The sequence below is a fragment of the Culicoides brevitarsis genome, chromosome 2 (genome assembly GCF_036172545.1).
Source record: "Culicoides brevitarsis isolate CSIRO-B50_1 chromosome 2, AGI_CSIRO_Cbre_v1, whole genome shotgun sequence".
In the NCBI taxonomy this organism is placed as follows: domain Eukaryota; kingdom Metazoa; phylum Arthropoda; class Insecta; order Diptera; family Ceratopogonidae; genus Culicoides; species Culicoides brevitarsis.
Window position 1 is genome coordinate 40183016 of NC_087086.1, and position 26777 is coordinate 40209792.

Below are 26777 nucleotides of genomic sequence, written 5' to 3' on the forward strand. Positions count from 1 at the left end.
TTCAATAAGAAACCTTTCAATTTTCTAATGGAAAATTACCAATTTTGCTAATTTCACTTAATTCAACTTAAACACTTAACTCACAGCTCTAAACATTGCACCGTATGCGTAATGATTCTATTGTAGTTTCTTCAATTTTTTTTTTTTGTTTTTTGCTGTGTTACAGGTCAAAAGGTCTTTAATGAGGAAGATATTGTAAGTAATAACAAAATAATATGTAATTTTTAACATATTTTTATTTTCACACGTAACTTTTTTTTTATTTTTTTTTGTGTTACATCGAAGCGCACTCACTTGATTATTATTGCTCAACTCTAAGACGACACGACAATCGAGAGAGAGAGAACTCATTCGATGGCAAAGTTCACTCAAATTTATTTATTATCGTTATCAAAGCCCCAAAAAATAAACAAATATTTATAACGAAAGCGCGATAAGAGGCATCAACAGATGTTTGCCGCGAAGACTTTGGCGAGAAAGTTCAGTCTAAAACGAAATTCTGAGGCAAAATGTTTGATTTGACGGACAAGAAAGTGCTCGTTTTGGGCGGCGCTGGAGCCATTGGCAAGGAAATTTGCATTCAATTGATTCAACAAGGGTTGAAAGTGAGGTTATGTTTTTAGAAATTTTGAATTTTTTTTAAAAAATATTTTTTTTTTGATAGAAATTAGCAGTAATTGACGTCATTTGCGAATCTACAGCAAAGAAAACTTTTATTGACGAAAATTTCAACAGTGTTTCCTTCGCCTATAAACAATGTTCAGTAACGGACAAGAAACGCCTTGCCGAAGTCATGAACTACTTAAAGCTCTGGATGGATGGCTTGGATATCGTCATCAATTCCGTTGGCATTTTGGATGAACAGAGATCCGAACAAACAATTGATATCAACTATGTATGAGGTTATCTCGCAAATTTTGATTTTTTTTCATTTAATTTGTTTTTATGACACAGGGTGGCGTCGTTAACTCAACATTTGCGGCGATCGATTTGATGCGCAAAGACAAAAATGGCGGGAATGGCGGCGTTGTGATCAATATCGCGTCGATCACATCTTTTGGCGCGCATTTTTGGCTTCCTGTTTACGCGGGAACAAAACATGCCGTTTTAGGGTTCACGCGTTCTTTGAAGAATGACAAGTTCCTCGAACTGACAGGAGTTAAATTTATGGTTATTTGTCCCGGCGTGACGCGTACTCCATTGGCGACGAGAGAAGCGTTCGTGGATAAACATTGCTTTCCCGAGATGAAAGAGGAAGTTGAACGAATTCTTAATACTTATCCGGTTCAAGAGTAAGTTTTGCGAGCTAAAAACGATTTTTAATTAAAAATTTATATTTTAGTGTCGATTGCGTTGGAAAATGTGTCCTTAAAGCATTAGATGACGGCGAAAATGGATCAACATGGCAATGTGAGAATAATCGCATCGAAAAAGTGATTAAACTTTCTTTGAATTTCTTCTAATTTTGAATCAATAAAAAATATTACGACCGAAAATTAGTTATTTTTAGAGGTTTTGTGATAAGTTATCACTGATAATTATTTTGTAACGTCAGTTAAGCCCCTTTTTCGATAAGAAAATCAAATAAAAATAAAAAAAACGATTTTTTCGTTTTTTATACTTGACTCTCATAAAAAATGGATTTTAAACAAAAATCTACAAAAAATTTAAAATTTTTTAATTTTTTTTTTTTTTTTTTAAAATTATTTTTTTTATTTATTTAATTTATTTTAAAAATTTTAAAAATTTAATTTTTTTTTTAAATTATTTTTTAAATTTTTTTTTTTATTTAAAGATTTATTTTTTTAAATTATAATTATTTTATTTTTAATTAATTTTTTTATTTTATTTTTTAAAATTATTTTAAATTAATTTTTTTTATAAATAATTTTTTTTATTAAAAAAAAAATAAAAAAAAAATAATTTTTTTAAAATAATTTTTATTTTTATTTTATTTTTTTCCCATAATTTTATTCAATTAATTATTTTTTTATTTAATTTATTTTAGTTTCATTCCTAAAAAGTAATTTAATTTTTTTTTAATTAAAATTTTTTTATATTTTTAGAGTTCATTTTCGTCAATTTTCGAATTTTAAACAAATTTTTATTTTTATTTTTAGAGTTAATGGTTTTTATTCCTTTTCTTAGCGAAAATGGATCCGTTTAGCAAGTTGACAACAATCGAAGTGAAAAATTTGAAGTAAAAGACTTCCCAATATTCTAAAACAAGACAATTTTGAGAGAATTTCGTTTGTTAGAGCGAATAAATTAACATCCAATTAATTCAAAGTAGAATTTCTTGACCTTTAATTTTTTATCTACGCTTCCGAATATATGAGAACGAACACATAAAAAAATTCGCGTCGTTTTTGTTTGTTTTTTTTTATTCTCTCTTATCTTGCGAGTCATTCTTTGAGTATCATTCAAGCTAAAAACATCAAATTTTTTATTAAAAAATTTTAAAAATGGATTTTCGTACCAAAAGAGCGATTGTACTTGGAGGCGCAGGCGGAATTGGCAAAGCTATTTGCGAGAATTTATCTCAACGAGGCATAAAGGTAAGAAAATTTACAAAAAATAATTTTAATAATAAATTTTTTAATGGAATTTGACAGAAATTGTCTGTTATTGACGTGATAGACGAAGAAAAAGCCAAAAATTTATTCAAAAATGACGTGATTTACAAAAAATGTTCCGTGACAGAACAAAAATGAGTTGGAAACTCTCATGACAAATTTAAAATCTGAGATGGGAGGTCTCGATATCGTCATTAACGCTGTTGGAGTCTTAAAGGAACAAAATCCGAAATTAATGATCGAGATCAATTACGTGAGTTTAAGTCAAAATATTGATAAAAATATCAAAAAATCGCTTATCGGGCAATTTTTTTGTCATTTTTATCAATATTCAATTAAGATAAGATTTAATTTTTATTTTTATTTAATAAAAAAATTTTTTTTAGGGCGGTGTTGTCAACTCTACCCTCACTGCGATCAAACTAATGCGCAAAGATCATTCAGGAAACGGAGGTTTTATCATCAATATCGCATCCGTAGCTGGCTTACACGGAACTTTTCTCCTTCCAATCTACTCCGGGACCAAACATGCCGTGCTTGGATTCACTCAAAGTTTGTGCAATGAAGCTTTTTACGCGAAAACTGGCTTGAAATTCATCACAATTTGCCCCGGATTGACAGAAACTCCAATGACAAACCCAGATTCGCTCTTTGGAGATCATCTATTTCCAGAAATGTTGGATGAAGTGCAGAATATTTTGAGTCCGTATCCATCGCAGGGACCTGATGCCGTTGGAAAAGGCATTTTAGCGGCATTAGATGACGGCGAAAATGGCGCTGTGTGGCAAATTGAGAATAATCGCAGTGAAAAAGTTGAGCTGAAACAATTTCCGATTTTAAAATGAACATTTTCTCGCTTGAATTTCATTAATAAATTACATTTTTATCCATTTTTGTAAAATTCCTTGACATTGAAATAATTTTTTGTATGGAAATCTTTTTAGAATTGTTGAATTTTCTCCATAAATGATCGAAAATCGACTTTAGAATAATCATTTTATTGTAAAACTTCAACCGATAAGCATCATTTTTTAATTTTTCATTAAAAATATTTTTAAAAATTTAATTAAAAAAATTTTAAATAAAAAAAAAAATTTTTTTTTTTTTTCAAAAAATTTCTAAATTTTTCATTGAAATATTTTAAAAAATTTTTTAAAAAATTAATTAAAATAATAATTTTTTAAATAAAAAAATTAAATTAAATTTTTTTTTAATAAAAAAAAATTTGAAAAAAAATTAAATTAAATTAATTTAAAATGAATTTTAAAAAAAATAGAAAAAAGAAAATAAAAAATTTTAATTAAAAAAAAATAATTTAAAAATAAATTAAAAATAAATTAAAAATAAATATTAATAATTAAAAAATCTAATTTTAAAAAAATATTAAAAATGGATCTTTCAACCAAAAAAGCGATCGTTATAGGGGGCGCTGGAGGCATCGGAGTTGCCATTGTTGAAAATTTAGTTCAACGAGGCATTCAGGTAACATTTTAAATTAATTTTAACTCTTCAATAACCAATTTTTTAACAGAAATTGGCTGTAATTGACATGTTAGAAGAAGAAAAAGCTTCAAAATTATTCAAAACTGAAGTTTTTTACAAAAAATGTTCAGTAACTGACGAGATTGAACTTGAATCCGCCATGAAAAGTCTCAAAGATGAAATGGAAGGACTTGATATTGTAATTAATTCTGCTGGAATAAGCAATGAACATAACCGAAAGGCACTTATTGACATCAATTACGTGAGTTTCATGAATTTTTGCGAGAATTTCTTTAAAATTTAAAATTTTCTTCAAGGGCGGTGTTGTCAACTCAACTTTTGCCGCCATTAAACTGATGCGCAAAGATCAGAATGGCAACACGGGAGGCTTTATCATCAATATTGCATCAACTTCTGCCTTGGGAGGATTTTTTATGTGTCCAATTTACGCGGGAAGTAAACATGCTGTTCTTGGATTCACGAGAAGTTTCAATAATTCGGGTTTCATTGAAAAAACTGGATTACGTTTTATCACAATTTGTCCGGGACCCACAGAAACTCCTTTGGTTAGCAATAATGACTTTGTTCATCATTTTCCTGAAATGACAGAAGAGACAGTTGCAATTTGGAATCGTCTTCCGATGCAAAAAGCGGATTTCGTGGGAAAATGCATTCTCGCTGCTTTGGATGATGCCCAAAATGGCGCCGTTTGGCGCGTTCAGGATAGTCGTTACCAAAAAATTGAATTGCAAGATTTTTCTGAATTCGAATAATCGCGATGTGACCTCATTTGTTTGAGCGGCGCGCACAAAATGCACATGTTTTTACTATTTGAATAAAATCATAAATGACTCGATAATTGATCGTAAAAAATGTTGTCACGTTTTGGATTTTGCGATTGCGCGCATTGCACAAAACTTATGGCATTTATTTTGATCTATTGTATGTCAATGTTAGTTTTTATTAAGTTGCCGCGCAGCGCGAGGAAAAATACTGCACTCGAACATATTTGGACAGCGAGCAATCTAATGAGCACGCGAGTCGTTGATCCGTAGTTGCACATATTTTATCGAAGAAACTTCCAGAAGTAGAGAAAAAAATTTTTTTTTTGTAGTAGGTAATGTTTAACTTGAGCGAATTTCGTTGCAACATCATTTTGAGGGGTAGTCTTGTCCATTGATTTCTCACCAAAAAGTAGAGAGGGATAAAAAAATATTTTTTTTTTAATTACCAAAATTATTTAAAATTTTTAATTTAATTATTTTTAATTTAATTTTTTTTTATTTTATTTTTTATTATTTTTCCATGTAAAAGTCTAGACAATTTTTTTAAAATTAAATTTTTAAATTAATTTTAAATTTAAAATAATTTTAAATTATTTTAATTAATTAATTTTTATTATTTAATTTTTTTTAATTAATTTTATTTAAAAATTTAAATTTTTTTTAATTTAAAATTAATTTATTTAAAAAAAAATTTATTTTAATTAAATAAATTTAAATTTTTAAATAATTTAATTAAAAAATTATTAAAAATTTAAATTTTATTATTTAATTAATTTTTATTAAAAAAAATTAATAAAAATTAATTAAAAATTTATTAAAATATTATTTAAAAATTTAAATTAATTTTTATTAAATTATTAAAAAAAAAAATTTTAAAAAAATTTAAATTTAAATTTTTTAATTTTTATTTTTTATTTAAAAAAAAATTTTATTTTAATAATAAATTTAATTTTTTAAATTATTAAAAAAATTATTAATTTCAAAAAATTAAATTTAAAAATTAATAGTTATTAAAATAATTTAAAAATTAAATTAAAATAAATAAATTAATTAAAAATAAAAAAAATAAAATTAGGTCAAAAAAAATGATAAAAAAAATTTTAAAATATTACTCCCTCTCTAACCCATATTTTATGCTCACATTTTATCAAGAGACCTGTACGAAATTTTTTAATATTTTTTTTTCTTGTCCAAAACAACTGATAAATAAAATATATAGAAACACACACGATCTCTCAACGATCCAAAAACTGCATTCACACTCATTATTTTTGCTCAACGCTCTCTTTTTTCCATCGCACATCGATCGTATCAACAGCGTGCGTCGCTCACACAAAACATAGAAAAGCATTTTATTTGGAAGAAAACCACTCAGTTTATGTCGAGACTCATTAATGTTCAGACGTTAAATTTCATTTCATAACAAAATAAATAAATATTTATTAAAAAAAATAATCTAAAAATTAAAAAACAAACAAACAAACGTGTTTTCGTTCGCTGAAGAAAAAAAATTGTAAAAAAAAATCACAAAGGAAAAATTGATTAAAAATTACATGAATCAGTGTCTGCGACGATTTTTTTTTGCCTGAAATTAATTTAAATATTTGATAACACAAATAAAATAAAAAAATTAAAATACGAAAAAATTGGTCAAAACAAAGTAATGTAAATTTTTGAGTGCAAAAATTTAATAAATAAAAAAAAAGTTGACCAAAAATAGACAAATTGAAAAAAAAATAGAAGGGCTTCAAGTGAATTAGAGGCCAAATTTCCATAAAATTCATTGATGTTTAATTGTAAGTTAAGTTTGCTAAATACTTCTCGTGTTATGTTACCATCGAGCCATGTAGTAGTGTTAAAAATTTTTGTATATGTTGTGAAAGTGGTTGATCATGTGTGGATTTTTTTTTAAGTAGACAGAAACGTTTCGTGAAAGAATTTTAATTTTTTTAAATTTAAAAAAAAAAATTTTTTAGAAAATTATTTTTTTTAGACAAATAAGAACTTTTTTAATTTTTAGAAAAATGTTCCTGTCTACTTTTACGAAAAAATGTACCTTTCTCTGTTGACTGACTCACAATGCAACTGGTTTCGTGTGTTGTTTTTAATGTTTTTATTATTTTTTTTTATCAATATTACGTCAAAAAGTCAGTCAAGACCGTAACATAAAACGACGCAAGTGTACGCGTTCTGTGAGTTAAAAGCTGACCTACCGCAACATAGACAGTTAATTTATGAGCTGGAGGAAATTAAATTAATAAATATGAGCGCGAATTGCAGTTTTTTAACGCTCTGTAATTTTTCTTCAACAAATTCCATGAGAAATTGTGTCAGAAAATGGAATTGAGATGATGACTCAAAAAAATTTTTTTAATGGAACATGATAAAAGTTTATGAGGCATTTTACGATGTTTTGTATTTAGCAAACGCGATCTACGAATGATAAGACGATGGAAAGTTACAAAAGTAAGTGCTTTAAAAGTGATGAAAAAATTTTTTTGAAACGATTTTAAAGATTTTTTGAGTTTTTTTTTAAATATTTTTAAATTTTTTTTAAATATTTAACGGTCATTTTTACAAAAGTTATAAAGTTAAGAGATTGAAAAGTGATGAAAAATTATTTTTTGAATAAAATAAAAAAAAAATTAAAGATTTTTTGAGTTTTTTTAAATTTAAAAAAAAAAATAAATTTTTAACGGTCAATTTTTGAATTGACATTTACGAATTTATGTCAAAAATACGAAAAATGCTGAAAAGAAATTTTTGTTTTAGAAGTTTTTAGGCTGTTTTCGGTATTTTATGATGATTTTTAGGCTGTTTTCGGTATTTTATGATAATTTGTAGGCTATTTTCGGTATTTTATGAAAATTTGTAGAAAAAGTTCCTCAATGGAGCAGCCTTGTTATTTTCATCTCACATCGCTTCGTCCTTAATCTCGTCGTTTCTTTGCTCCAATTCGCCTTCAATTACATTTTATTACTCTAATTAATGTGTCAAACACTATCATCGTCGCCATCAGTCATAAAAAGCACAATTTTGTAAAATCATAGCCTGTAATGCTAATCACAGTAATCTCCGCACTCTACTTCGAACGAGATATAATCAGATTTTCACGTAATTTTTTGATAATAAAAATTAGCATTGAATTGTCGTGTCATGCTGCTGCTGCTAAAAAAATAACAAAAAAAGTAATAAAAAGTTGATCTAACTACTGAAATGTATAACAACGCTTACCTAATTGCCGCTTTTTATTTGCTTATTCATTCTCTGCTTGCAACTTGTGGGCGCATGTTGTCGAGTTGCTTAACTTTTTGACACTTTTTTTCTCGTTGATGAAAGGGAAAGTGTCAATTTTGAAAGTAAATCAATAATTTGAGAGATCTAGAAGCAATTAAAAGTTCGTACTTACCAGAAGAATTTGTCTAAACCTCACGTGACTTCCACAAAATAAAAAAATGAAAGTAGCGTGGCGAGTTTTTTAACTTGTTCGTGTTTGTTTGTTTATTTTTTTTTATTCAGAAGTAAAGCAAAGTAAACAAACTTAAAAAATTCCATTCGTCGCATCGTTACAGAGTTATTCGTTATCGTGTTACATGTATTTGGTCTTGAAGCGATTTATCAACTTCAGTTAATAATTATTATTTAGATTAAGTCATTTCTGTCAAAAGGTTCATTGCACCGAAGAAAGGTGTGGTTTTTCGAGAGGTTCGTCTTCTGTGGTTAAACAAAATCTTGCGTTTGGTATCCAAAAGTGCATTTGAATTTTTTTGTTTATGATTTTTAAATTTTTTTTTCAATTTAAATAAATTTATTTTAATTTTATTTTCGTTTTTTTTTTTTTAATTAATTTTATTTTTTTATTTAATAAAAAAATTAAATTTAATTAAATTATTTTATTAAATTAATTATTTATTAAATTTAATTTTTATTAAAAAAAAATTTTTAATTAATTTTTTTTTAATTTTTAATAAATTTCGTTAATTAAAAAAAATTTAATTATTTTTTTCAAATTAATTTATTTTTTTTTTTATTTTTTTTATTTTTTTAAGAAATTTTATTAATAAAATTTTTACAAACTTCGTCTACAAAAAAAATATTATTTTTCACAATTTAAAGTTAATATAGTTTTCAAAAAAAAATTATCAATTTTTTTTAAAATTAATTGAATTAAAAATTTAAAAAATAAAATAAAGTTATTTTTTATTTAATTCTCATTAATATTTTTTTTTTTAATTTCGTCAATAAAATAATTTTTTTATTATTTTTTTTCAATTTAATTAAATTTATTTTATTATTATTTAATAAAATTAAAATAATTTTTTATTAAATTTTAATTTAAAATTAAAATTCAGAAAAAAAATTTTTTTTTTATTTAAAAAAAACTTTTTTTTAAATAATTTCTATAAAATGCTTTAAATATAAAATTTCAACCTTAACATATTTTTTAAAAATATTTTCAAAAATAACAAAATAATAAATTAAAATTAAATGTCACTCACCTTTATAAACTTTTACCATTAAATTGCCCAACAAAAGAACATTTCAGATCATTTCTGCAACGAAAAAAATAATTTAGCAATTTTTTTACGATTTCTCGAACCATCGCAACTACTTACGAAGCCATAAAAAAGATTATTTCGTGTCACATCTCAATTCATTTTTTTTTTGAAACACCTCTCAAAATATTGTCATGTATTACCAAATACCATCATTTATGACAAGGTCGACTGATTTGCAAGTTTAAAAATTTATTTCAATCAAAAAATAAATAAAAGCGATATCTAAACTATTTTGCATAAAAAAACTGAAAATGTTGTCGGACTAATTAAGGAGTCACCAGAAATGCATATTAAAAAATTTATCTCGCGTGTCGAAGACACTTGCAAGGTCACGCTGCGTGTTTTTTTCTTAAATTAACGTTTCTGGTGTATTCCAAGAATTTGCGTCGATTACTGTAATTAAACGCAATTAAAACTTCTTCTAATGCGACATTTTTTTTTAATTTTAGCAATTTTATTGCAAAATTTTTTTTTTGCTTTAAAATTTTTTAATGTTAACTGTTCATTTACTTACCAGTTCATGCCAGACAAACAGGTTGCATGAAACACGAATAAATTATGCACTTTTACGTTTTCTCTACGCAGAGATAGAGCAACTTGTTTCGACGACGTCGCATGAACGACGGAGATAATAAAATGTCATTAAAAGTTAATTAACATTTTTTCGTCGTTTCATGAGACATCTTAATAACAAATCGCACGAATCTCGATGAGTCATAATGTTTTTCTAAAATCTCGTTATCAATTGCCCTTTAAACCTTTTTTATTTCAAAGCGGATCACAAGTTCTTATCAATGAGAATATTTGCGATGCGGGACACAAATCTTACAATTTCCTCATAAGTTGTAATAAAATGACGTCAATAAGCGAATGACCGAAGTTTTTATTTAAAACGGTAGAATCGCCTCGGGGTTTGTCACCTTGATTTGTTTTAATTGCTCTAAAAATAAATAAAATATTTATAATTGAAAGTCGTTTATCATGCAGCAAAAAACGTAAATTTGTGACCTTCCGTTTTTTTTTTATCAGAAGTTGTTTTCAATCCCGCGTTCCATTATTATTGCATTCTGAAAAAAATGACCTAGAAATGCCTCTCGATTGGTTTTTTTCTTGACTTGATAAGGTTAAAGAATAATTTTAGACGAAAAATTTGATCATTATAATTTTTGCCTTGAAATTTACTTGAATTCTTAAACATCTTTAAGTTTATAAACAAATAATTTTAATTTTTTTTACGTCAAAAATCATATTTTGACTTTAATGAAATTTTTTTTGACATTTCAATATTTGACAGCTGTCAAAATTTTTATAAAATTTGAATTTTTAAACATTTTTTGGTTCATAAACAAATAATTTTAATTAAAAAAAGCTCTAAAATTATTTAAAAATTTTAATATTAGAGCTTTTTTTAAGTAAAATTATTTGTTTATTTTTAAAAATTTTAATTTTATTTTTGACAGCTGTCAAATTTTAAAAATTTCGTAAATGTCAAAATTATGATTTTTGAAATTAAATAAGTTAAATTTCTATTGAAAATTTATTTTTTAATAATTTTAGAGCTTTTTTGTGTCATTTTTAATAAAAAATTCAAATTTTAGAAAAAATTTTGACAGCTGTCAAATGTCAAAAAAATTTCACTTAAGTCAAAAAAATTTTTTTGACGTAAAAATTGATTCAAACCTGACACCCAAGTCAACTGCTCCAACGATTGATTAACTAAAAAGATAATCGAGACAACGATTAATTATGTTCTAGTTAAAAATTTATTGTTTTTACATCGCCTTATACTATGTCATGTATGTGTTTGTTCGTAACTCGTACATTCGTTATGCACGCATACTTCCATATGCTCAACACAAATTTTACATCTCAAGTTAAGCCAGTTAGTTCAATTATTCTATTTGAGTCAAGTGCATGTGTTTCGTAGAATAAATTTAAAATTTTGTGTTTTCGTGTCACTAATCGATTAAAATTTTTGTTTTAGCATCCTGACAGAAAGCAAAATGTTGAGCCATGTAGCTTCTTCATTAATAGCTTTTTATATCTTTTGGGCGAGCATTTCTTCGGGCGATGCTGGCCCATTGGATGCATTAACAAGTTGGGCACGAGCTGACAGAATTCCCATTGACGTTAATCTTCCGTGGTTACCTTGTAAGTATTTCTTCATTTTTTCCTAATTTACTTAGTTTTAAGTGCCAATCAATCAACGTTAAAACTAGTTAGAACAGTTATGACAAAAACAAAAATTATTCACTTAGTATTCAGTTGGTCACTTTTGTACTCGAAACATTAATGAAGGTTATCTTTTATTTTTTTCGCCATTAATAATATTTTTCATTCACATGCAAAAAAAAATATTGATTGATAACAATAAATTAAAATAAAAATTAAAGAAGCACTCATAATCGGATTCAAACGAAGAACGTGGATCGCATGAATGCCGGTTAAAAAGTTATGTAATAAAATGCGCGCAACCTCGACCATTGAATGAATTCTTGAACAATTTTTGCGTAGTCGGTTCTTTCGATAAACCATTGAATTATGATCGAATATTTAAATGAAAATAAAACCAAACTGATGCCAAATAAAGATTTGATTTAATGAAATTCAGAACATGTAAAAATGTGGCAAATTTAAATTCAAACTATGTTAGATCGTTAATAAAATGTAGAACAAAGATTGATCTGATGCAATTTTTTTGCACATGGAAATTATTTACGATAAATTATATTGAAATTAATTGTTTTAACAGTTTTAATTTATGAGATAATAAAAAAAAAGTTTCCTTGAATTCCAGTTATAATTTTTTTTTTCAATTAATTACCTTCGATTTAATCGATTTATGTCAAACTTAATGCCAGAACTTTTTCTTGTGCATGGTTTAATTATATTTTATGCGAATTATTTCCTCAAAAGTACTTCCTGACAGACAAGCATTAAATAATATAATGTTCAAGAGACGTATAATTAAGGGGCAGAGACAATGCAACATTGAAACTTTTTTTAAAACAAAAATATGTAAAAGAGAAATGGTTAAAGTAACAAGCATTTGAGTCGTGTGTAAGCACGTGAAATGCATTTTAAATCATTTGAGAATTTAAATAGGCTCCGAAATGTATGTCTGTGTAAAAAGTAATTTATGTTAAAAAAATTTATTAAGTATTGAAAATTTTTTTTAATTACTCTAAAATTTTAATAAAACTTTTTAGTTTTTTTTTTCAAAAAATATATAAAATTAATTTAATGAATATTTTTTTTTAATTCTCAGCTTTTAAGAAAATTAGAAAATGTTGTAGATAAGTCATGTCTTTTAGTAGATTTTTGTGTATCTCACAGAAAAAGTAGAGACTTTGTATGATTTGATAAATTACGACAGGTCCATAAAAATCGCAGAGAGAAGTTCTTCTATGAAATAGCAAGGCAAGATTATTTCAGTGCAAGCCTCCGAGGTGTACGGTTCTTTGTTAATAGTTTGGTACATTGGTACATTTTAGTAAATCATGTTATTCGGGCGTAAGGTTGCTTGATTATTCTTCCCCTTTGTTCTGTATTGTTGTATTAAATGAAATTTTTTAATGAACAGTACGAATCTCATTATTTAAAATTTTTTGAGTAGTATTATATGAGTGTTTCTCTTCGGAACATTGAATGAAAACTTCGAGATGGAACTTCCTTTCTTAACAAGATGTTATAAGATCCATTAAGTACAAAGTAATTGAATTCATCAATTATTGCATATTCAAAAATTTCTTAACCATTTCTCCTTCTTTGTTATTTTTGAACAAAAATAGGTCCATTTAATCTGAAAAAGGAAAAAAAATAATTAAAAATAAAACTTTAAAAATATTAAAATACGCTTTCATCTTCCTCATTGCCTCGATGACTTTTTTCAGTTACAATTCTCCAACTTAACCAGAAATATTTATAATTTTTTCGCACGTAAATTTACATTAAATCACACAAATTTTCTGTTCCTTTTTTTTTTATCGAAAAACTTGTCAGTCACTCGTGCGCTATTTGATTACTTGACATTTTTTGTACTTCTTGTGAGTTAACTGAAAAAATAAACAAAAATTAACGTAATAAATTGAACGAAAAAAAAAACTGAAGAAGTGCAAAAAACAACGGCAATTCACATAACTCTGACAGACAATTAAATAACAATTTATTAAATAAAAAATCATCAACAAATAAAATTAAATTACGAAGAAGTACCGAGGAAGCACGTTCTCTTCATCGGGTTTAAGTGTTTTAAAGTTATGCATGCAACACTTTTTCTATCAATTTTATTTGGTCATGTGTGTAATTTATTGACTTTATTTTAGTTGATAAGGTAAAAGAAAGTTAGAAAGTTAAATGCGTAATAAATTCTTACCTTTTTGTTTGTTTTTTTTCTTGCAGTTGAGAACGAGACACGTTGTTATGGCGAATTAGGTTGTCTCAATATCACCCGGGATTGGTATCATCTCATCCATAGACCTTTTAATGTCTTTCCTCTGCCACGAAGTGTTATCAATACCCGATTTATTTTGTACACCGAAAAAAATCCAACGGAAGGGCAGCTACTGAATGCCGACGACGATGGCGAAAGCATCAAGAAATCCAACTTTAATGCGTCGCATCCCACGAAATTCATCATTCACGGTTTCATAGATACGCCATTGTCGAATTGGGTTTCCGAGATGCGTGACGAGCTAATTACGCGCGGAAGTATGAATGTGATTGTCGTGGATTGGGCAGGCGGATCGTTGCCATTGTACACTCAAGCGACAGCAAATACGCGTCTTGTTGGTTTGGAAATCGCACATTTGATTGAAAAGTTGCGCGATGATTTCAAGCTAAAAGTTGAGGATGTTCATCTGATCGGACATTCGTTGGGGGCACATACTGCGGGATATGTCGGCGAAAGAATTCCCAAATTAGGGAGAATAACGGGACTTGACCCTGCTGAACCGTATTTCCAAGGCATGGGAAATGCCGTGAGACTTGATCCGAGTGATGCGCTATTTGTCGATGTCATTCACACAGATGGCAGAAGTTTCTTACTTTTGGAAATCCCGGGTTATGGAATGAGTCAAGCCTGTGGGCATTTAGATTTTTATCCAAATAACGGAAAAGAACAACCTGGATGTGCTTTGTCGCAAGAGGGCGCTGCTGTAATTCCCTTAACTCTCATCAAAGATGGCATTGAAGAAGCTTCAAGAGTTTTGTTGCTTGTAATCATGTTCGAGCAGTGAAACTTTTCATCGACAGTATTAATGGGAAGTGTCCTTATGTAGCGCATCGTTGTCCGTCGTATCAACATTTTATGGCGGGAAAATGTTTCAAATGTACAGCCGGAAATTGTGCATTGATGGGATATCATAGCACATTGCCGATCACGACGACAACAACAAATTCGTCGGATGACTCGAATGACGTTGTGCCGAGACAAAATACGGAAATTGTTCGAGAGCCTGCAGCGCCTCAACCGGGCAAATATTTCCTTGCTACGGGAAAGGAATATCCTTTCTGTCGTAAGTATTTTTTTTTAATTTAAATTATATTTTAGAAAAATTAAAAAAAAAATTCTGAAATTTAAAAATTAAATAAAATTTAATTGAATTAATGAAAAAATAAAATTAAAATTAATTAAAAAAAAAAAATTTAAAAATTATTCAAAATTAATTTTAAAAATTATTAAAAATTAATTTTAAAAAAATATTAAAAATTAATTTAAAAAATTATTAAAAATTAATTTAAAAAATTATTAAAAATTGACTTAAAAAAATTATTAAAAATTAATTTAAAAAATAGTTAAAAATAAATTCATAAAATTATTAAAAATTAATTTAAAAAATTATTAAAAAATAATTTAAAAAATTATTAAAAATTAATTTAAAAATTAATTTAAAAAATTATTTAAAATTATTTTTAAAAAAATTTAAATTTAATTTAATTTTTTAAAGATAAATATAATTAAAAAATAAATAATTCAATTAAAATTAAATAAATATAAAAAATTAATTTAATTAAATTAAAATAATTAATTTTTAATTTTTACAGAACGTCACTATCGCTTCACAATTGACTTGGCGAAACCCCGTCTTGCTGAATCTTGGGTTCAAGGCTCCTTAAGTGCAGCAATTTTCTCGGATCGCGGAGCTGTTCGAAACATTGAATTGACTCCAAAAGGACAATCTGCGAGATTAGAGCACGGAACAACTTACCAAATTGTTGTCACAAATCCTCATGACATTGGAGAACGGATACGAAAGGTAAATTTTTTCATAAAATATCAAAAAAAAAAATTTTAACTTGAAAATCTTAACAGGTTGAGTTACATTGGGCACACGAAATGAACGTTTTAGAGCCCCGAACATTCTGTATCCCGCTTTGGTGCAACGATCATCTCTACGTTAAATCAATACAAGTTGAAACTATGCAAATGCCATCGAGAGAGTAAGGATTTTTTTTCTGAAAAAATATTTTTTATTAAAAATTGATTTTAAATTAACAGGAAACGTAATACTGAATACCCGAGCAAACTTTGCGCGCCAAAACGAGACTTTGCTGATATCGCGAATCGTGGATCATACGCTTTTTATGACTGTAAAAAATAAACTCTCTGTTTTTGTTTGTTATTTTTTTGTATGTAATAAGACTCTATATTTACTAAGTCATTATTTAGTTAAGTTAACGCAATAGATAACTAAATTAGTTAAATTTTTGTACTATAAGGACGATTTTTTATAATTGTGATTTTGTGAGAAAATTTTATAATTTAAAAAAAATAATTTTTGGAATTAAATTTAATTAAATTCAATTAAAAAAATTATTTGATTTCTAAAAACAAATTTTTTTTTGATAAAAACAATTAAATATTTTACGTTTTAAAATCAATAAATTTCATAAAAAATTAAAAACAAAAAATAATAAAAATATATAAAATATTTTTAATAAAAAAAAATAATTAAATTTTTAGTACAAATTATTTTTCGTCGAAAATTTTCAATAATTAATTTCCTTTAAAATTTTTTCAATTTAATTTTCCATAAAAATAATAATATTATTAAAAAAAAAAAATTAAAAAATTTTAAATTTAATTAAATTAAAAAATAAATAAAAATTTTTAGTATAATTAAATTAAAAATTAATTTAAATCTTTAAAAAATTAAATTTATTTAAAAATTTAATTTTATTAAAATTATTTGAATTAAATTTTCAGTTTTTAAAAATTAATTTAATTTTTTTTTATTTATTAAATTAATTTTTTAGTTTAATCAAAGTAAAAAATTAATTAAAATAATTATTAAAAAAAATTAAATTAAAAAAATTTTTTTTTTTTATACAAAAAAATAAATTTATAAGAAAAATAATTAATTTAAAAAATATTTTTTTTAATATAAAAAATAATTCAAAAAAAAAACATATAAAATTTTCTCACAAAATCACAATTAAAATAGGAGACCTACTATGGAAGGTTAAGAGTCTTGCCAAAGTTTTTGGTTTATTTTTTATGATTTATTTCGTGTTTTATTTACCAGTTTTTGCATATCGTCTCTTCCTCGACAACTTCTACGAAAATAAGCTTATTTGTGATTTTTTTGAATTTTGTTTACTCTTGTTCGACTTTAGTGCGTAAGACGGTATTTCTTTAGAGATTAATTAGATTTAAGATTTATTTTTGTTTGTAATTAAAAGCTACAAAAAAATTAGACAAATTAAATAATTTTTTTTAAAAATAATAAAAAAAGTTGTTATCTTCTATTGAGATTTTTGGCAACGTCAGCGATGGATGAAAGAGCAGCAGCGACATTTTGTAACGCATTCGCCAAATTATTTATCGCGCCAACCATGGGATCTCCTTGGGTTTCTTCTTGTGCCTGTTCTTCGCTAACGACCTCGACAATTGTCGCTTTTCCGGCTTTGACGCGTTTTTGCACTTCTTCGCCTTCCGTTCGTTTTCGTTTTTTCGGGAAATCTTGCTCGGGTTGCTGAACCGTGAATTCGTAGTCGTGCGTTTCGTAAAACGACTGAATTTCCTGACTTGCATTTTCCGTGAGATCATCTTCCTCGATGTACTCGTAATCCGTGGGGTCTTGAACGACAATTTCGTGCTCTTGAGTCGTCGCGGAATCTGTCACTGTGATTTTCTCATAAGTCGTCGATGTGTTGATGTCAGTTCCGTCGTTCAGTGATGCTTCCCAATCGTTTAAAAGATCTTCATGACCCGTCACACGCAAAACTCTTCTATCAAGCTCCGAAGGTTTTCTCGCATTTGGTGCTGCGGTGCCTGCTTTCGCGGCGCGTGCCCGATTTTTCGTGTAAAGTTTCATGTCAGCCCAGGTTTTTGCCCATTTCAGGTCGTTTTTTTTCGTGCCTCCGGGCACTTTGTTCAGGATGTTGGCAATTTCGGTCCAAATTCGACGTTTTACCTCGGCATCTGTGTTGTTGGCAGAAACGACGTCTATTGCGCCGTCATGCGTCTCGAAATATTCGATCATGAGGTCTTTTTGTGTCTCCGAGGTTTTTCGGATGTTTTTGGCAAACTAAAATTAAAAAAGCGAAATTTAAGGTTTTTTCAAGAATTTCATGCGAAAAATACTTACAGCAGTAGTTTTTCTTCCCGTCATGTATACGATGGTATTTTCGGCAGCAGAATCAGAAGCTTCTTTCTTTATTTTTTCGCTCATTTCTTTGGGAATCCAAAAAAAATTGGCGGCTGTAAACAAAAACAAGCGAGATATCAAAAAATTGACAAATTCCGTTATGAGGGTTGTGATTCGGCGGAAAAGTGTATGAGGAGTACGAAATTGTGAAATTTGAATTTACAGTAAAGTTCGTTTATTCAAATATTTGATTTTTTTTTATTTTTTGAGTTGGTTTTAGTTTGAGTTTAGAAAACAAATTTAAAAATTTTCACCTTTAATTAAATTTTTAAAAATTAAATTTTTCAAAAAATTTTTAAAAATCAAATTGTTTAAGTTTTGAGTTGCAAAATGATTAAAAATGATAAATTAGAGCCCTCTGATAAATTTTTATCCATTTGGAGCAAGATTTGACAAAAATGGCTTTGACACAGATTTTGACACAGTTTTTTTGCTCTTGATTTAGTTTTTAAAACAAAACTATGTCAAAGAAAAAATTTTTTTTCAGTTTCAATTTTTTGGCAGTTTTGGGTTATAAAATGATTGAAAATGATAAATTAGAGCCCTCTGACAAATTTCAATCCATTTGGAGCAAGATTTGACAAAATAGCTTTGACACAGTTTTTGACACAGTTTTTTTGCTCTTGATTTAGTTTTTAAAACAAAACTATGTCAAAGAAAAAATTTTTTTTCAGTTTCAATTTTTTGGCAGTTTTGAGTTATAAAATGATTAAAAATGATAAATTAGAGCCCTCTGACAAATTTCAATCCATTTGGAGCAAGATTTGACAAAATAGCTTTGACACAGTTTTTGACACAGTTTTTTTGCTCTTGATTTAGTTTTTAAAACAAAACTATGTCAAAGAAAAAATTTTTTTTCAGTTTCAATTTTTTGGCAGTTTTGGGTTATAAAATGATTGAAAATGATAAATTAGAGCCCTCTGACAAATTTCAATCCATTTGGAGCAAGATTTGACAAAATAGCTTTGACACAGTTTTTGACACAGTTTTTTTGCTCTTGATTTAGTTTTTAAAACAAAACTATTTTTTTTTTCAGTTTCAATTTTTTGGCAGTTTTGAGTTATAAAATGATTAAAAATGATAAATTAGAGCCCTCTGACAAATTTCAATCCATTTGGAGCAAGATTTGACAAAATAGCTTTGACACAGTTTTTGACACAGTTTTTTTGCTCTTGATTTAGTTTTTAAAACAAAACTATGTCAAAGAAAAATTTTTTTTCAGTTTCAATTTTTTGGCAGTTTTGGGTTATAAAATGATTAAAAATGATAAATTAGAGCCCTCTGACAAATTTCAATCCATTTGGAGCAAGATTTGACAAAAATAGCTTTGACACAGTTTTTGACACAGTTTTTTTGCTCTTGATTTAGTTTTTAAAACAAAACTATGTCAAAGGAAAAAATTTTTTTTCAGTTTCAATTTTTTGGCAGTTTTGAGTTATAAAATGATTAAAAATGATAAATTAGAGCCCTCTGACAAATTTTTATCCATTTGGAGCAAGATTTGACAAAAATTGCTTTGACACAGTTTTTGACATAGTTTTTTTGCTCTTGATTTAGTTTTCAAAACAAAACTATGTCAAAGGAAAAAAAATTTTTTTTCAGTTTCAATTTTTTGGCAGTTTTGAGTTATAAAATGATTAAAAATGATAAATTAGAGCCCTCTGACAAATTTTTATCCATTTGGAGCAAGATTTGACAAAAATTGCTTTGACACAGTTTTTGACACAGTTTTTTTGCTCTTGATTTAGTTTTCAAAACAAAACTATGTCAAAGAAAAAATTTTTTTTCAGTTTCAATTTTTTGGCAGTTTTGAGTTATAAAATGATTAAAAATGATAAATTAGAGCCCTCTGACAAATTTTTATCCATTTGGAGCAAGATTTGACAAAAATAGCTTTGACACAGTTTTTGACACAGTTTTTTTGCTCTTGATTTAGTTTTTAAAACAAAACTATGTCAAAGAAAAAATTTTTTTTCAGTTTCAATTTTTTGGCAGTTTTGAGTTATAAAATGATTAAAAATGATAAATTAGAGCCCTCTGACAAATTTTTATCCATTTGGAGCAAGATTTGACAAAAATTGCTTTGACACAGTTTTTGACATAGTTTTTTTGCTCTTGATTTAGTTTTCAAAACAAAACTATGTCAAAGGAAAAAATTTTTTTTCAGTTTCAATTTTTTGGCAGTTTTGAGTTATAAAATGATTAAAAATGATAAATTAGAGCCCTCTGACAAATTTCAATCCATTTGGAGCAAGATTTGACAAAAATAGCTTTGACACAGTTTTTGACACAGTTTTTTTGCTCTTGATTTAGTTTTTAAAACAAAACTATGTCAAAGAAAAAATTTTTTTTCAGTTTCAATTTTTTGGCAGTTTTGAGTTATAAAATGATTAAAAATGATATTAAAAATGAAAAAAATGAAATATCTTTGAAAATTTGTGAAAAATTAAAAAATTTTGAGAATTTGGAAAAAAATTTTTTCGAAAATATTTTCATCCGAATAAAAACCACAAAACTAAAATTCAAAAAAATCCAGTTACTCGCCTCATTGTGCAATCTAGTCACTTGCCTTCCAAAGATAAACAACCAAAAATGAGTCAATCCAAAATTTAAACCCGAAAAAATGTCAAAAACGAAACGCAAACCATGGAAAAAGAACCTTTACGAGAACCAAGGATACGAAGACAACTACACAGACCCGAGTTTCCTGAAAGAACTTGCCACGAACAAAGATCTCAAGATATTCGATTATCGCGAAGCCGTTCGCGGAGCAAGTCGTCTCGTCTTCCAAGGATCCATCGTGACATTTTTCCTGATAATTTTCTACTATCTCTACGATGAACGCATCTCGCCCTCCGCTGTCTTCCTCTATTCAAGCATTGCGACGATTTTTGGGTTTTTTTGCTACATCGGCAAGGAAATCAACGTCTCGACATGCGTTGAAAATTCCCGAACGGGCGTTTGTGTGCTCGTTTTTGGATATATTTTCAGTCCGTTGTTGCATACTTTGACCGATAGCATCAGCACGGATACAATTTTCAGCACAACTGGCTTTGTGATGTTTTTGCATTTGGTTTTTTACGATTACGGGATCTCGTCGTTCATCGTGTCGAAGGCAATTTCACTGAATGCGGCGATTTTTGGGGCAATTTGTTTGGCTTCGCGGCTCTCATCGTCATTCCATGCCTTTGTGTTGCTCACAATGTCAAGTGAGTTCTTCGCTTTGGGCCCAATTTTGGTCGATCGCATTTGGACTCCGTACTTGGTGCTTCCCGCAAGTGCCGTTTGCAGCTATTTTTTGTATCAGATATCGACTCCGGTGCTCGTGACGTATTTGTGGTTCCTGTTTTTCCTCAATATCGTGTGTCCTTACATTTTTTGGCGGCAACAGGAGAACAAAAAGACCATTTTTGGGCCATGGGACGAGGCGATAGTCGATGAAATTGATGTGAATAAAGACGACAAGAAGAAACAACGTTAATTTCGTGTTTTTCTCGTGTCGTTGCTGACCAAATGTGGTAATCTGCAACGTTCTCGATGATAAATTACACTCAAATGTTGACTCTTTGCGCAAAATGATGATGACTCGGGGCAATTTTTCCCATGAAAATGCAAAATTTACCTCGGAACGATGAATTTTTGTCACAAAAACACACACAAACACCATTTGCGGCAACATGTTGTCTCAACATGCAAAATTTATTGGTCACCCACAATCTCTCCGTCATCATCAACAGCATCCATGCTGAAAATTTTACTCGAAAGGAGACGTCTGGTTGCCAATTCTCAAGAAATGACAACAAAAAGTGCATTGATGCGGCGTTCAAATGTAATTTGGAGCAGGTCAAGCGCGAGTAATTGGTATGCAGCAAGAACTTTGTAACAGAATTTGTGTGTGAAGTTGTGGAATGTGATGCAACACAGCAAAAAAAAAATAAGATACCAAAGCAAAAATTCAACAAACGTCAGTTTACTGCAGTATTACGGATAAATTACATCGAATCAATTTCAGTACGACAGAACGACAGATAAAAGCAATCAAACTAAGTAAATGCACGATGAGCAGTAACGATTCATTTTGAATAATTTGCATTTTTTAAAGGGACTCCAATGCGGTTTTCAGCTGAAAATAAAAATAAATTTTAGTCAGACAGACAAAGTTTGTTTAGCTGAAAGCCATTTTTGTCATCGTTTCTTGTTAATTAAGATTTTTTTTTTGTGGAAATTATTTTGTATAGTTTTGAACTTTTGTGAACAAAGAATAATTTCTAAGCATAATTCATGAGAAAAATTCTTGAATAAAATTTTGTTGAAAGTTGTTGTTAAAGAATTTTTTTAGATGAGATCGTATTTATTATTTTTTCAAATTTTACATTTAAATTTAATTAAATTAAATTGTTTAAAAAAATTAAAGAATTAATTTTTTAAAATAATAATTTTAATTGAGTGAATAATTTTATTTAAAAATTTAATTATTAACAAAAATATTTTTGAATTATTTTTTTTTATTTATTTTTTTTAATAAAAAATTCAAAAGTTACAAAAATAAAATTTCAAAATTAATTATAAAATTTTTTTTTTGTTAAATTTAATCAACTTCGTTTAAATAATTTTAATCAAAAATTAAATTCAAAACTAAATTTAAAAAATTATTAAATTAATTAAAAAAGTAATTTAATTTGAATTAAAAAAAATTATTATTTTAAAATTTTAAATTCAAAAATATTTTTGTTGTAAATAATTTATCTAATATAAAATTAATGTTAAATTAATTTTGTGAATTTATTATTTTTTTTAATTTAATTTTTAATTTAATAAATTATTATAAAGGAATATTTTTTTTTAAATTTTAAAATAATTAATTTATAATAAAAATTAATTTTATTAATAAATTTACTTTTAATAAAAATTTCGAAAATAAAAAGAAAAATATTTATAAAAATTTAAGAAATTTTTTTTGTTCAAAAAATTTTCTTTCATTCAATTAATTTAGTTCAATAAATATAATTGACATTTTTTCGTATTTTTTTTTTAATTTTATTTTTTATAAATTTATAGTTTAATTTTTTTTTTAATTTCTATTAAACAATTTTTTAATTATTTTAATTAATTTAATCAATTTTAGTAAAATTAAATTGTTAAAATTAAAAACAATAAAAAATAATTCATTTTATAGTTTTTAAAAAAATTAATTAAATTAAATTAATTTATTAATTAATTAATTAATTCAAAAATAATTTTTTATTTAATAAATTTAGTTTTTTTAATAATTTTTCTACAAATTTTAAATTTATCAAAAAAATGATTTTAATTATTCAAAAAAATCATTTTTGACCCAAACAATAAAAATTCCATTGACAAAATTCCCCTTTCCGCTAAATATCTCTTATTTTTTCACAGTAAAAATGCCTTTGAAGAAAAAAAACTTATTTTTATTATTGTTCAACATTATCATATCGCAAACATCCACATAGAGAGTATAAATGACGATACAAATTTAAAATTAATAGGATTTCCATGCTCGAGGCAAAATACCAGATTCTACATTAACATAAATTGAAAGTTGCTTGCGAATGATATATTTGTGTCTGTTCAGCTCGGCACTCGGCAGGCGGCAGGCGCATTCACACAGAAGTAAACGGAGTTATTTACAGAATTGATATTGAATAAAAATCCTCAAATGCAATGGAAATTGTGGTAGTACAGTGACATGACGTGCGGAGGCATCGCCGTATTTCGTAACGCGGATTTTTTTTGTTGTTTGATAAGATTTGTGATAAAAAAAAATGTTCTTCTGACGAGAGAGAAAGAGCGAAAATGAGAGAAAAGAAGATGATGGCATAGATACGTGGAAGAAGGCATCCATTGCGCATCGAGCGAGTTTTCCATTGCGACGTTGATTAAGAACGAGCAGCAATAAAAACCCGAACAAAAGGGAACAGGAGTCGCATGTAACTTGTATACGTGAAGAATGAAGAATGCGAGAATTAACAAAGAAGAAGACGACGATTGTAATTGTGGAATAATGAAGAAAAACGAACGGACCGAAGAAATGAAAAAATAAACGAAAGAAGATGGCTTTTTGTCAAAAGATAAAAAAAATTAAGAAAAAAATTGTTTTTTGAAACAAAAAAATAAAATTTTTATTTAAAAAAATTAATTTTAATTAATTTTAAAAAATTATTTTTAAGAAATTTTTAGCTATTTTTATTTATTTTTTTTTATTAAAAATTTATTTTATTTAATTATTTTTATTTAAAAAATTCTAATTAATTTAAAATTTTTTTTTTATTTTTTTCAAAAAATTATCTTTTTTCAATGCAATTTTTTTTTAATTTTCAGGAATTAATAATATTAAATTAATAAAGTTCAATTAACAATTTTTAATAAATTTAATTATTATTTAATTAATTAAATTAAAAACTAAAATATTACATTTAATACAAAATCTTAAGAAAATATCCAAAATTTTTTTTTTTATTTTCAAAAGATTTTTTTTTTTTTTAATATAAATTTTTAAACAAAAAAATTAATTTAATTTTTTTTTATAATTTTTTAAATTTAAATGAATATTTATATTAATATAATAACAATTATTTTTGTGATTATTTAATTTTGAAATTTTATTTTATTTAATAATTTAATTTATTTTTTATTTTGATCATTTTTTTATTTTAAAATTTATCCAAATATTCATTTTTAATTTTGTAATTTAATTTTTTAAATATTTTTTATTTTAGTAGATATTAATTTTTAAAAATTTTAATGAATAATTAATTAATTTAATAATTATTCAATTTTTTTATTTAATTAAATTGTAAAACTTAAAATTCAAAAATTTAACTCAAAATTTTTAATTTTTCAAACAAAAAAAAAAAATAATTTTGAGTCTAAAAATATTTTTTTTTTAATTTTGAAAATAATTAATTATTTTAATAATTATTTTTTAAATTACATTAAATTAAATTAAATTCAAATTTAAAATAAAATTTTATAAAATTAATTAAAATTAAATTTTAAAAATTAATTAATTAAAAAAAAATTCTTAAATTAAAATTTATGTAAAATTTGTAAAAAATATTTTCCAAACAAAAAAAAAATTCTAAACAGGCTTCCGTCTTCGCATCGTCACACAACACCAAATCCCTTTGTCCATCTCCTGCTTTGCTCCGTGCTCGTAACTCTCCATCCTTGACAAATTTCCATGGTCATGGAAAATTTACCTACAAGTTATTTTCTACCCTCACACACACACATTTACCATTTGTTGCTGCTGCTGCTCGATGCCCGAAACTCTCGCGAACACAGCTGCTTCACGCACACATCGACAATCATTTGTGGAGCAGAAAACCCTCATCATCACGATTCTTGTTCTATTTTTATACCAAAAACGGCAAAAAATTAAAGCTCTTTTTATAGCTCTCGTCGTCGTGGTCGTCGTGTGTGGCACTGGAATGCTCACGGCGCGCGATAAAAGTAGCTGAAATACGGCAGATTTGACCTCATTGCGCATGTTGCACGGGAAATTTTCTGTGTTTGTGTGCGTGTGAAATTCATCTTTTTTTTCGGGAAAAATCTTTGGCTGTACGGAAAATTGTGTCGTTGTGTGCGTGTTGTGCAGAGTTTGGGGAGAGAATAAGCTGCTGCTTGGAAGAACGACCTCTTTCAGTTTAGTGTTTGACATTCCGCATGACGCAAAACGTTCGTTGCAGAGATCGACTCACAGCTAAAAAATATTTTTGCCAAAAAAAAAACTTTTCAAAACTTTGTGAGAGAAAAATTGAGATAAACAAAAAAAATTAAATGAAATTAATTAAGAGACCGCAAGAGACGGAAAAAAAGTGAAAAAGAACGAAAAAAGTGAAATTAATGAAAAATATTTAAAGTTACAACCAAAATTATTGAGAACAAGAGAAAAAGTGAGATTAAAATATTTTAATCTGTTACAAAAAAAAAAACAGGAGCAAAATTTTTGTATCCTGAAAAATTATTTTTAAACTTCCGATCAAAAATTCGGTTTTAAAGAATTTCGCCTAAAAAAATAAAAGAAAAAAAAAATTAAAAAGACAAGAAAGTGTGTAAAGTAAAAAAAAAAATTTTTTTCGTACACTTGCCTCGGTATCTTCGCCCGTATGTGCACGCAGCTCCGTGTCGAGCACAAAAATATGGAAGAAGAAGGAAAATGAATGTGTCCCATATGGAAAGCCATAGATAAGAGAAAAAAAGGGCACCGCTCCGAAAATGGTTCTAACGTTTATCGCAAAACGCATCTTCAGCATCGCACTCTGGGCACCGAGGAAAATTCTCAAGGTCATCGTTGGCAACGACAGCAGCAACAAACGACACTTGGACTGGCATCGACGAAGTGCCTGTGCCGCCATCGTCCAGATAATCCTTTTCGGGCTGTTTAAAGTTGTCATGACCTTGAACAAGCGTAAATTGTGCTGAAAAAGTAAATGAAGTGAGTTCAAAAAAATAAAAAAAAGGACATCGATGTGGTCTCGATTACTCGTGTGAGAAAAAAAAACAAAGAAAAAAAGCAAAAAATAAGAAGAAAAAATTGTGTAAATATATTTATATAAAAAAAAATAAAATCGTACAAAAGTCCGGTCCTTGTAATAAAAATAATAACATTGTTTGGAGGAGCAACTTACTTGGCTTGGATCATCATCAACATCATCTGTGTCTACTGAACTTCTACTAAACAGAACAAAAGTAAGGCAA

General features: G+C 26.9%; 5 protein-coding genes across 5 annotated transcripts; 4 read left to right on the forward strand and 1 right to left on the reverse strand.

The window, feature by feature from the left end:
- The first annotated feature begins 436 nt into the window (after nt 1–436).
- LOC134829143 (alcohol dehydrogenase-like) lies at nt 437–3421 on the forward strand. The gene is made up of 6 exons (XM_063842139.1): nt 437–605; nt 665–895; nt 955–1292; nt 1343–1433; nt 2704–2829; nt 2963–3421. The coding sequence occupies exons 1-6, from the start codon at nt 510–512 to the stop codon at nt 3419–3421; spliced, it is 1341 nt and encodes a 446-aa protein (XP_063698209.1). The 5' UTR covers nt 437–509.
- Nucleotides 3422–3965: 544 nt separating this feature from the next.
- Nucleotides 3966–4831, forward strand: LOC134829144 (alcohol dehydrogenase 1-like). The gene is made up of 3 exons (XM_063842140.1): nt 3966–4058; nt 4108–4320; nt 4376–4831. The coding sequence occupies exons 1-3, from the start codon at nt 3966–3968 to the stop codon at nt 4829–4831; spliced, it is 762 nt and encodes a 253-aa protein (XP_063698210.1).
- Nucleotides 4832–11387: 6556 nt separating this feature from the next.
- On the forward strand, nt 11388–16117 carry LOC134831130 (pancreatic triacylglycerol lipase-like). The gene is given in 6 exon segments (XM_063844787.1): nt 11388–11553; nt 13804–14610; nt 14613–14918; nt 15448–15659; nt 15716–15843; nt 15902–16117. Coding segments are annotated over 6 exon segments (1704 nt in total). The 5' UTR covers nt 11388–11405; the 3' UTR covers nt 16005–16117.
- An 892-nt stretch (nt 16118–17009) lies between these two features.
- On the reverse strand, nt 17010–18122 carry LOC134831397 (uncharacterized). The gene is made up of 2 exons (XM_063845116.1): nt 17994–18122; nt 17010–17933 (listed from the first exon to the last, which is right to left on the reverse strand). Exons 1-2 carry the CDS (start codon nt 18075–18077, stop codon nt 17142–17144), a joined length of 876 nt encoding a protein of 291 aa, XP_063701186.1. The 5' UTR covers nt 18078–18122; the 3' UTR covers nt 17010–17141.
- A 2501-nt stretch (nt 18123–20623) lies between these two features.
- On the forward strand, nt 20624–22333 carry LOC134830093 (phosphatidylinositol N-acetylglucosaminyltransferase subunit C). Its single transcript, XM_063843462.1, has one exon. It carries the CDS (start codon nt 20677–20679, stop codon nt 21532–21534), a length of 858 nt encoding a protein of 285 aa, XP_063699532.1. The 5' UTR covers nt 20624–20676; the 3' UTR covers nt 21535–22333.
- Nucleotides 22334–26777: the final 4444 nt, after the last annotated feature.

Excerpts from the sequence above, each read along its gene's own strand:
- LOC134829143 (XM_063842139.1), top strand. The coding sequence starts at position 510 with ATGTTTGATTTGACGGACAAGAAAGTGCTCGTTTTGGGCGGCGCTGGA. Across the intron at positions 1,434-2,703 it reads AGAATAATCGCATCGAAAAA|AACAAAAATGAGTTGGAAAC; the intron begins GTGATTAAACTT and ends GTTCCGTGACAG. Across the intron at positions 2,830-2,962 it reads TAATGATCGAGATCAATTAC|GGCGGTGTTGTCAACTCTAC; the intron begins GTGAGTTTAAGT and ends AATTTTTTTTAG.
- LOC134830093 (XM_063843462.1), top strand. The coding sequence starts at position 20,677 with ATGTCAAAAACGAAACGCAAACCATGGAAAAAGAACCTTTACGAGAAC.
- LOC134831397 (XM_063845116.1), bottom strand. The coding sequence starts at position 18,077 with ATGAGCGAAAAAATAAAGAAAGAAGCTTCTGATTCTGCTGCCGAAAAT. Across the intron at positions 17,934-17,993 it reads CGGGAAGAAAAACTACTGCT|TTTGCCAAAAACATCCGAAA; the intron begins GTAAGTATTTTT and ends TTTTAATTTTAG.
- LOC134829144 (XM_063842140.1), top strand. The coding sequence starts at position 3,966 with ATGGATCTTTCAACCAAAAAAGCGATCGTTATAGGGGGCGCTGGAGGC. Across the intron at positions 4,059-4,107 it reads TAGTTCAACGAGGCATTCAG|AAATTGGCTGTAATTGACAT; the intron begins GTAACATTTTAA and ends ATTTTTTAACAG. Across the intron at positions 4,321-4,375 it reads CACTTATTGACATCAATTAC|GGCGGTGTTGTCAACTCAAC; the intron begins GTGAGTTTCATG and ends ATTTTCTTCAAG.